Here is an 11,604-nt window from a genome sequence, read left to right as displayed (position 1 = left end):
GTGTTTGTGATAAACGTAAAGTACTTTGTTCCTGACTGTTGTGGACAGTCAATTAACGTAATTAATCACATAATCAATTTTGTAATTGATTAAGGCAATTTCCTTCGTTTATTGTCTGGAGACGAGTAAGTAATTTAGGAATTACTGGTGAAGTGTCTCAGAATCCCACCTTGACTGGCTTTGTTTACATTTGCAACTTCTTCCATGGAGCTGCAAAAAGTGTTCACATTAGGTTGTGATAGGGGGAGTCAGTCCTGGGCTCCCACCTAGTTACATGGGTATCTCGCCTGGAGGGCTGGAGGACACGTAAGATTGTGATTATAGTATCTGTTCACCGTGAAGCCGTGACAATATTGATTGCAAGCTTATGTCATCAGTGGGCACCATTGTCCAGTTAGTTCATTTAGTCAGCCCAAAGTGTCAGCAAGATGGAGTCTGCTGTTATTTCTTGAGGGGCTGTTGAACAGCTGTTGCAAGTGCCACAGGATAGACATTAACGTAACGAGTCGCTCACTGTTGTGTAAACTTAGTCTTGTGAATGTTTGTTTGCAATATTGCGTCGTCAGTGGGCACATCTGTGTTCAGGTTAGTTCAGTATGCAGCCGCACAGCAATGGACCGGAGTCGTTGCTATTTAGCTGTTGTTATAGTGCCACTTGATGGACATTAACGTACCGTATGATCGATGTTGTAGTAGTTTAGTCTCTAGTTAATAAATTGTTATACTGCTATAGAAAACGGTCTTTGATGTCAACCCTTCATCCATTCTTTTTCACCCATGTTCTGCTGTATACGATTGTCTGTAAATGTGACCTTTTTTAATGACGGCTGTTCTTGGGAAATTCGAATTCCAATTCATAGCGCCATACATCAAAGTAAAAATTTGGTGTGAGAACCCGTCGGTTACCCTTTATTGGTTTTAACGTTTTTTTTAAACTAGGAGGGATCAGCGGCCTACGTGGACAGGTTTTCATCCTCGTGGTGGAAGCGTGGCGGTTTGCTCCCGCTTTTTCTTTTTCTATTGGTCTCTTGCTTAGAGTTGAAATATCTGCAATGTGCAGTTCTTTATGCTTGAGGTTCACCTTCTAAGAGAGGTAAGTGTAAAAAAAATCTCACACCCTCACTATGTACTGCACAGTATTCACTCCTGAGTCATACACTAACTTATACAATTTTGTTGTATACACTAATATTTTTTTTTGGGGGGGTAAATGACACTTGCTGATCATACTTTCATCAAAAACCTCATTTTCTGTATAGTTAGCCGTCTCTCCTACCTCATTAGCAGAGGGTGGGGGTTGTTTAGCCAAGGGAGCATGCGATATTTTGGAAGACATATGCTTTAATAAATTCGGATCTTCAGGGTGTCTAGCCCGGGTGTTTGAGACTGCTAGATCCAAGTCATGTTTGACATTTTGGCTGGAAAACTGAAATTGAGCAAGTCGGATTCTCTGAGGACAGGTTGGTCCAAGAATAATCATTTGGATGTGGCTGCCAGCCGCTTATTGTTTGCCTGTCATTTAAACAAATAAATAAATAAATTAGGTAAAAGTACATACATACAAAATGAGTTACAAGAAGAATGTTTAATTTCTAGATAGAGTTGGTATATGCTATACCTAAAACCACTAATACTCACAGCGTTTTAGGACAACTGAATAGTGCTCTACTGGGATTGATCGTCCATAGTAGTAACCACTTAGAAGATATCCGATTGAATATTCTATTAAATGCTTTAGCTGCTAATGAAAAAAGGTTGGATTGGCTGGCTGACCAGCGCCGGGTAAAGGTGTGCGTGGCGACCTGCTCCCTGTGTTGCTCCGGCTGTTGGTGTTTCTGGACCGGGTGCGCGGCCTTCCGGCCATTTGCTTGGCGTCATGCGGACCCCCCTTTCCCCTATCCACTGTTCGGAGACAATTGGCCTCAAATTCTCTGGCAAGGCGTCGTACCTAGCTGTGGAAGTGGTAATCCTGGATATGCTCTGGGTGAATATGGCAGATGTTTGTGGGGTGCAACTCCTCATGAACCATTGAGCGCATATGAAATTCAGGTCTCCGGCTGTTTATCAAGATTTGGTGTCCCATTATAATGGTCACTCGTTTTATCTCCCTGCTGACGATGGCACGGTCACTGTCTGAGCGGTGCTGCACCCTCACATATTTGTGGCATTACATGGGGTCCCCTTCGAATTTTCGGAGGGGTTGCTTCGTCGTTAGTATATATGGGGCAGTGGTGTCCCTCCAGATGAACTCTGTCCCCTCTAGCTGGTGGCAGGGAGTCTCGAAAAGGACTTCGACCTTCGCTCTCCATCTTCAGTCTCCTGTTCCGTCGACTATCACGTTGATGGGCTACACCATACGTGCCTTCTAAGCAGGGCATCCCAGGTTGTGTTTCCAGTGTCGACTTGAGGGGCACCAAGCGGGGCCTGTGCTGATGTGGTGGCAGCGCCTGTGAATTTGATTTGGGAAGAGGATTTTCCCCCATTGGTGGCTACGGACCTATCGCATTGTGATGATGTGGTGAGGGGTGGTTTCCCGGCCGTTTTCTGTCCCAGTGGTGTTACCAGGTTCCTCGGCCTGTGTGCCCGTGAGAGCGATTGGCAGTGTGGGTGTCGGGGTGGAGGTGTGCCCACACCTGCAGTCAGCTTCCTGGCCTCTGCCGGCTCCTTCACATCCGCAGGCCCCTTCGCCCCTGACGAATTCCACTTCTCCGCAGGCATCCTTGCCTCCACCAGCTCCACCTGCTCTATCTTCCGTTCCTGTGTCGCCTGTGGAGTGTGGACTTGTGCTCCCTGTTGTTGAGGCTGCTGTGCTTCGGGGTCACGCTCTGCATGCTGTGATGCGGCTGGCAACAGTTTGGATGATCAGCGACTTGTGTTGAAACGTTCTCGAATGGCTAGGAGTGTGTTGCCCCTTCGTGAGTGGGCGGCAGAATGTGATGTTGAGGACTCTGAGGGCTCTTCCTCTGTGCAATGGAATGTTGGTGTGCAGGTGGGTGGTGTGGTACTGGTGCATGGCGTGGACCCTGCTGTAGGGGTTTGGGCCAGTGTGGGGACTTTGGTTCCTGCTGTGGATGTCTCGCCCGCATCCATTTGTTCTGGTTCCCCATGGGTGGGGGGTCCCCCCTGCCGAGGATGTTGGCCAGCTTGGTGGGTTGGTGCTGGTCCTAAAGAAAGATGTTCGCACGGTGGGTTCTGTGACTCTGCCTCTGGTTTCGTCGGTGGCGGTGGTGCCGCCTCTCCAGCCTCAGCCTTCGTCTTCGGTGCCCCCTGTTTCGTCGGTGGCGGTGGTGCCGCCTCTCCAGCCTCAGCCTTCGTCTTCGGTGTCCCCAGCTCGGGGCGATCGCCTCCACCGGGCATAGTGGTTCTGTAATTCATGGTGCACCCACGTCGTTGTGGGAACGTCCGCCCTTCCGAACAGGAGTGGCTAATTTGAGATGCGTACATTGCGAAGTATCCGTTGAATGATTACCCAGAGAAATATAAGCCTTCTTATTTTTTACTTTGTTCCTGTTTCACCTGATTCCTGCGTGTTCTGGTGTTTATGCCTGAGGGTTTGTGTGTGTGGGTTGTGGTTTTTTTTCCTGTTCCTGTGCTTTCTGATGTTTGCTCTGGTATGTATCCGTGTGTGGCTGAGGGGGTTTTATGTATTTCAGTGTCATGCCTTTGTTACTTTTATTATTGTGGTTGGTTTTATGCATAGAGTCCTGTATTTCCCACCTCCCGGTTCCTGTGTGTTCCGGCTCTATTTTTGTGTGCGTAGCCCGTGCCAGTGGCTTGTCTTGGTGTGTGTTTTATGTGTTCTTTTCTGTAACTTTTGTTTTATTCCCATTTGTGTTTCTGTTCTTATACTCTACAAAGTTCTGAGTTCTGTGTGTTATGTGTTTTTCTCCTATATGTCTGTTTCGTGTTCTATTTTTGTATATTGTGTTCCTGTACTTTTATATACCTTTTGTGTTTCCTTTATAAATAAATAAAATAAAATATATATGAAAATAGATGCCTTTGGGTATTACATTGCTGACATCACAGAGCATTATGCGGTTAATGTGGGAGAAAGTGGGCTCCAGGTGAGAGGGGGGGGGTTAATGAGGCAATGAGAGATCTCGAGGTGAAGAGGGTATATGAGGCACTGAGTGATCCCCAAATAAGTGGGAGTTAATGAAGCAGTAGGCTCCAGGTGTGCGGTTAATGAGGCAGTGATTAGTCTTCACGAGAAAGGCGATATAATGAGGCAGAGAGTGGTCTCCAGGTGAGGGTGATTAATGAAGCAGAAAGTAGGCATCAGGTGAGCAGTTAATGAGGCAGAAAGTGGACACCAGGTGTGAGCGGGTTAATGAGATAAAGAGTGGTCTTCAGGTGAGGTGGGGTGAATGAGGTATCGTTTGATAATTACACAATACAAAACTGTGTATGAGCGATCACTTCATTCACCAGTAATTATCAAATTACGCTTCGTGGCCAGACAATAGGTACAATATACGTAATTAATTAGATGCAGGAGATTACTAACAGTTAATTGACACTTATGAGGCAACGAATGATAGCGTTATCTCGCTGGCGGAGCGTTATTGTGATTGGAGGACGTCTCCAAAACTCTGGATATGATTGGCTGAACCACTTCCGTCCCCTCGATGGTGTCGTTTCCTGTTATCAGATAAATACCTAATTGGTCAGGTGGGGCTGTGCTTGGTCAGTCGTTCAGTCTCTTAACATAACACTTGGATAAATGACCTCACTGAGAAAATAATAAAGAAGAGCAAAGAAATATATACCCAGTAATGAGTCAGTCACAGTACATGGTGGACACTCACCAATAATGACTCACCGTAAAGGGAGGACACTCACCAGTACTGACTCACAATACAGGAAGAACACTTACCAGTAATGACTCACAGTACAGGAAGGACACTCACCAGTACTGACTCACAATACAGGAAGAACACTTACCAGTAATGACTCACAGTAAAGCAAGGACACTCACCAGTAATGACTCACAGTACAGCAAGGACACTCACCAGTAATGACTCACAGTACAAGAAGGACACTCACCAGTAATGACTCAAAGTACAGGAAGGACACTCACCAGTAATGACTCACAGTACAGGAAGGACACTCACCAGTAATGACTCACCGTACAGGAAGGACACTCACCAGTAATGACTCACAGTACAGGAAGGACACTCACCAGTAATGACTCACAGTACAGGAAGGACACTCACCAGTAATGACTCACAGTACAGCAAGGACACTCACCAGTAATGACTCACCGTACAGGAAGGTCATTCACCAGTAATGAGTCACAATCGACCCACGAACAGAAAACGGATCACTATGTCAATATCGCAAGGCGCTACCATTTTTAAGTGCGACAGTTTTCGACCTTAAGGTAAAGCATACGTCTAAATACAAGGTGCCATGACGAGGGCGGGTTGTACGATTACCTTACCGTCGATGACTGGTCAAAACCACTAGACCTCGTATACTCATATAGTTGAATAATGACAACACATTATAATAACAAATGGAGAGGTGAAGTGGGAGAGCGGACCATTGATGACTGGTTATAATGGGTGTAAACCAGGGCGCCTGGTGACCGACGGGAGTAAACCAAGGCGCCTGGTGACCAACGGGAGTAAACCAAGGCGCCTGGTGACCAACGGGAGTAAACCAGGACGCCTGGTGACCGACGGGAGTAAACCAAGGCGCCTGGTGACCAACGGGAGTAAACCACAGCGCCTGGTAACCGACGGGAGTAAACCACAGCGCCTGGTGACCCACGGGAGTAAACCAAGGCGCCTGCTGACCGACGGGAGTAAACCAAGGCGCCTGGTGACCAACGGGAGTAAACCACAGCGCCTGGTGACCGACGGGAGTAAACCAAGGCGCCTGGTGACCGACGGGAGTAAACCAAGGCGCCTGGTGACCAACGGGAGTAAACAATGGCGCCTGGTAACCGACGGGAGTAAACCACGGCGCCTGGTGACCGACGGGAGTAAACCACAGCGCCTGGCGACCGACGGGAGTAAACCACAGCGCCTGGTGACCGACGGGAGTAAACCACGGCGCCTGGTGACCGACGGGAGTAAACCACAGCGCCTGGCGACCGACGGGAGTAAACCACAGCGCCTGGTGACCGACGGGAGTAAACCACAGCGCCTGGCGACCGACGGGAGTAAACCACAGCGCCTGGTGACCGACGGGAGTAAACCAAGGCGCCTGGTGACCGACGGGAGTAAACCAAGGCGCCTGGTGACCAACGGGAGTAAACCAAGGCGCCTGGTGACCGACGGGAGTAAACCAAGGCGCCTGGTGACCGACGGGAGTAAACCACAGCGCCTGGCGACCGACGGGAGTAAACCAAGGCGCCTGGTGACCGACGGGAGTAAACCATGGCGCCTGGTGACCGACGGGAGTAAACCACGGCGCCTTGTGACCGACGGGAGTAAACCAAGGCGCCTGGTGACCGACGGAAGTAAACCACAGCGCCTGGTGACCGACGGGAGTAAACCAAGGCGCCTGGTGACCGACGGGAGTAAACCACAGCGCCTGGTGACCGACGGAAGTAAACCAAGGCGCCTGGTGACCGACGGAAGTAAACCACAGCGCCTGGTGACCGACGGGAGTAAACCAAGGCGCCTGGTGACCGACGGAAGTAAACCACAGCGCCTGGTGACCGACGGGAGTAAACCAAGGCGCCTCGTGACAGTCGGAAGTAACCACAGCGCCTGGTGACCGACGAGAGTAAACCACGGCGCCTGCTAACCGATAGGTTTACATTTTGTGACGTGATCTGGAATAGAGCAGCAACTAATCAGGCAGGTGTTCTGCCAAACGAATATTAATAAAAAAGAGAAAAAACTAAATAAATCTGCTTGGGTCCTCTACAGTTTATCAATTGCGGGCAAAAAAAGAGAATAAAAACTGATCATTTAATATAACAAAAAAATTACTTTAATTTTACACAAAATGAAAAGTAACTTTTATTGAAAGCAAAACACCTTATTCACTTGGCATAAACACTTTCAAAAAGTATATACATGTGAATTTTATGTTCTTAACAAAAGTGAAGGCAATATTTTTAACAAAATGATATGTGCGTTTACTGTACCTGCCTGTGGAGGCGACGTTTATTGTACCTGCCAGTGGAGGCGATGTTTACTATACCTGCCAGTGGAGGCGACGTTTACTGTACCTGCCAGTGGAGGCGACGTTTACTGTACCTGCCAGTAGAAGCGACGTTTAATGTACCTGCCAGTGGAGGCGACGTTTACTGTACCTGCCAGTGGAGGCGACGTTTACTGTACCTGCCAGTAGAGGCGACATTTACTGTACCTGCCAATAAAGGCGACGTTTACTGTACCTGCCAGTGGTGGCGACATTTACTGTACCTGCCAGTGGAGGCGACATTTACTGTACCTGCCAATAAAGGCGACGTTTACTGTACCTGCCAGTGGTGGCGACATTTACTGTACCTGCCAGTGGAGGCGACATTTACTGTACCTGCCAATAAAGGCGACGTTTACTGTACCTGCCAGTGGAGGCGACATTTACTGTACCTGCCAGTAGAGGCGACGTTTACTGTACCTGCCAGTAGAGGCGACGTTTACTGTACCTGCCAGTAGAGGCGACATTTACTGTACCTGCCAGTGGTGGCGATGTTTACTGTACCTGCCAGTGGTGACGACGTTTACTGTACCTGCCAGTGGTGACGACGTTTACTGTACCTGCCAGTGGTGGCGATGTTTACTGTACCTGCCAGTAGTGGCGATGTTTACTGTACCTGCCAGTGGTGACGACGTTTACTGTACCTGCCAGTGGTGACGACGTTTACTGTACCTGCCAGTGGTGACGACGTTTACTGTACCTGCCAGTGGTGACGACGTTTACTGTACCTGCCAGTGGTGACGATGTTTACTGTAGTGGTAAGTGGTTTGACGTTCATTGTACTGTACAATGTTGTTGTCGTAAATTCCGACACTAAATACTAACTACTGGCATACCAAGCAATTGCTGTCATGTTAGGCAAATGCTAACACAAACTATCTCTTAATAGCTTAGTGAATCATTCAAAGGAATATCGGATTTCATGGCTCCTCGTAGAAGATGGAACTATTCCCACTTCTCCTGAATTTCTATTCAGGAGAAGTGGGAAATCTATTCAACTTCACAAGTAAAATTGAGAGGAAGGAGATAACAGCAAGAAATTACTTGGTTCAGCGCGAAACGTCTTGACAACAGCATTGCTCGATAACGAGGCGATGCGACTTGTATGATCAAGATATGTGCATGGCTGTTTAAACAAACTACAGTCTACATAACAGCTAAGCTGTGCTCTTTTAAAATTAACCAATGTAGATTAACAATTAGTAACAAATTTCTACCAATCGATTAATTTCGATTTCGTTGGCTATATTATTAAATAACCTTCCAGGTTGTGAAGGGAAGTTCCTAGGAGAACAACTATAGACTCACACAGTCCACTATGCAAATAAAGTCCACTTAAATTAGAAAAAATCGTAAGAAATAAATTAGAAATATTTTAATAAATTAGAAATATATTAATAAAATAAATAAGTAAATAAATTCCTGCTGGGAGGTTTTCCCCCACAGTGAGAGCTTTGTGATGAGGTTGGGATCCAGAACAAAGCACAAGTTTAGTGTTAGGCATGAGAGTGTTGTGCCGGCCCCCGGGTGGAGACAGGGCGCTTACAAGGTTGTATCAACGCGGGGATCAAACTCTGGTATACACAAATGTTTAGTCTGACATTATTATTAATTACATCTGCAGGAACTCATGTATGGGAAGAAATATCTAGGCCAGCGAGGTCAATTAATGTTTGTGTTATCAGTAACTTTAATTTTAGTTAAACAGGACACCTAGGGGACAACCCGTGGCGACCCCATCTACTTGCTTATACATGTGCCCATCCGGGCTCAAGAAGGGTGCCTCTTTAGTACAAGCTTGGAGTAGTTTCCAAAACTACTAGTTAGTAGTTAAACTAACTACTAAAACTAGTTAATTTTAGTTAAAGAGGCACCCTTCTTGAGCCCGGATGGGCACATGTATAAGCAAGTAGATAGGGTCGTCATGGGTTCTCCCTTTCGTGTCCTGTTTGCGAACTTCTACATGGGTACCATCGAACAAAAGGTCTTAGTCGACATGAACTTGAAACCGGCCATATACTGCAGGTATGTTGACATTTTTACACAGGTACCTGATATCAGACATCTGCAGGAGCTGAAGGAGGCATTTGAGCGGAATTCTGTGTTGCGTTTCACTTACAAGATGGAGAAGGATGGAAAGCTGCCCTCTCTAGATGTAACAGTCATGGAAAGGAGCGGAGGTTTCCACACTGCAGTCTACACTAAGGAAACAAACAGGAATGTGCCTCATTGCCAACAGTGACTGCCCAGACAGGTACAAGAGGAGTGTCGATAACGCTTATGTCGACCGTGCTCTCAGCCACAGCTCAGGATGGAAGCAAGTCGATGAAGAACTCTGTAGGGTAAGGCAGGTCCTAGTCAACAACGACTTCTCCAATGGTTTCGTTGAAGACATCATAAGAAGGAAGGTGAAACGCCATGCAACCTCTGAAGAGACAACTATCACAACCCCCGTACCCCCTATTAGACTATTGTACAGGAACTTCTTTTTCACAGCTCATAAAACGGAGGAAAGGGTCCTGAAAGATATTGTTAATAGAAACGTTATCCCTACAGACAAAAATCAGAAGATACAATTGACGATCTACTATAAAACCAAGAAAACGGCCAACCTACTCATGAGAAACTCTCCAGACACAAAGCAGAACGCTTTAAAAGAGATCAATGTCGTCTATGCCCTCAAATGCCCACTTGGGGACTGTAAGCCTCAAAGAATTCAGTATATAGGCAAGACAACAACATCTCTTTCCAGGTGCATAAACAACAGGGCTCCATTAAGGAACATATAATCTCTTCCCACAACCAGACCATCACCAGAGAAGTCTTAACAAAAAACACGCAAATCATCGATAGTTACAGCGATAGCAGGCGGCTTGATATCTGCGAGGCACTACACATTAAGAAGTCGACACCACCAATCAACAGCCAATAAATGCACAACTATATTCTACCCACTTCAAGACTCTGCACCAATATAGAAGCATCAAGAAATTTGGGCCAACAGGCCCTTTGCAGTTACTTCCATTCTTCCCTTTAACTTACAAAATATTATACCCATTGTTTCGTGTTCTGTCTTGTATATATATATATATCTATATATCTATATATCTATATATCTATATATATATATATATATATATATATATATATATATATATATATATATATATATATATATAGTGACGATAATCTCTTTCAAGAGAGATTGAGCCTGCTCTTCCCTACATCATTACGTCGTTTAAGTACAAGATACTATATAGAAGATACGTCCACCAGTATCGCCAAACATTTTGACCAGGAAGCAAATCGTACCATGCATACCCCGACACCGGCTACAGCCGCCGTAACCAGCAAACTGCTCATCCTCCGCCTGCCTGTTGCTGATTGGCTGGTGTCTCGCCGCACCTGCACTCACGCCAACACCAAGAGTCGACGTCTGGGCAGCAGCACGCCGTACTCGTCAGAATATCTCTGTGCTCCTTGGAGTTGACATCTCTCGCTAGTAGACTAAGCCTTGGCTTTCGTGTACTAAGGGAGGTGGCAGCTTGAAGCCAGTATTCCAGCACTTCACTTATTTGCTATCACTATAATTTGCATTCTTGTCTTAGAGTAACTTTTCATTGCCAGTAATTATTGATGTTATTTTGTTTGTTTACGTGTCCTGAATTTTATGAGATTGCCTTTATTCATGTCTTGTTTTCTGGAGTAATTAAAATTTCATTGTTTATATACTTTGTGTTTGTGTGTCTTCCGATTACCTTACCACAGACGAAAGGACAAACTTCTCTTTTTTTTTTGTTATGTAACGAGGCCCTGCCCCCAGCTTTTGAAACAGCCTGCAGTCACATTCTGCAGTAAAACGTATATTACTATGTTGTGCATTAAGATACTCTATTTTACTGCAGAATGTGAAGTGGATAATTCATTGTCGTTTCTTGATGCAAAAGTGAATAACCTTAATGGGTTCAACACTAATGTTTTTAGGAAACCAACTGTTACTGGTTTAGGTTTAAATTTTAATTCTTTTGTTCCTGATATTTTTAAGAAAAATGCAATTAACACTCTACTGAATAGGGCCTCTGTTTTATGTTCAAATTGGAATAACTTTGATCAAGAAATTAATTTTCTTGTGAATTTTTTTTCATATAATGGTTATCCTTTGCATATGGTTTATACCTTTAGAAGGAATTTCTTAAATAAGAAGCTTCACCCATCGTGTAGGATTACTACAGTGGAAAGGGATATTAAATATATTTAATTACCATTTTATGGCAGTATTAGCTTTTCTGTAAGGAGTCGTTTGAGGAGACTGTTGCAGCAGTGTTATCCTCAAGTAGACTTTAGATTTACTTTTGTCAACACAAATACCATAGGCTCTTATTTTAAATTTAAAGATAAAGTGCCTACCCCCTTGTGCTCAAATGTCGTATATATGTATAA

At 45.5% G+C, this 11,604-nt stretch overlaps 2 protein-coding genes across 2 annotated transcripts; one reads left to right on the top strand and one right to left on the bottom strand.

The window, feature by feature from the left end:
* Positions 1 to 2,862: 2,862 nt before the first annotated feature.
* Positions 2,863 to 3,357, bottom strand: LOC138363538 (actin nucleation-promoting factor WAS-like). The gene has a single exon (XM_069322891.1). It carries the CDS (start codon positions 3,355 to 3,357, stop codon positions 2,863 to 2,865), a length of 495 nt encoding a protein of 164 aa, XP_069178992.1.
* A 2,196-nt stretch (positions 3,358 to 5,553) lies between these two features.
* Positions 5,554 to 6,732, top strand: LOC138363537 (mucin-22-like). The gene has a single exon (XM_069322890.1). It carries the CDS (start codon positions 5,554 to 5,556, stop codon positions 6,730 to 6,732), a length of 1,179 nt encoding a protein of 392 aa, XP_069178991.1.
* Positions 6,733 to 11,604: the final 4,872 nt, after the last annotated feature.

The sequence above is a fragment of the Procambarus clarkii genome, chromosome 11 (assembly GCF_040958095.1).
Source record: "Procambarus clarkii isolate CNS0578487 chromosome 11, FALCON_Pclarkii_2.0, whole genome shotgun sequence".
Taxonomy (NCBI): Eukaryota; Metazoa; Arthropoda; class Malacostraca; order Decapoda; family Cambaridae; genus Procambarus; species Procambarus clarkii.
Note: the sequence above shows the minus strand (reverse complement) of the source record. Positions and strands in the feature narration are given on the sequence as shown.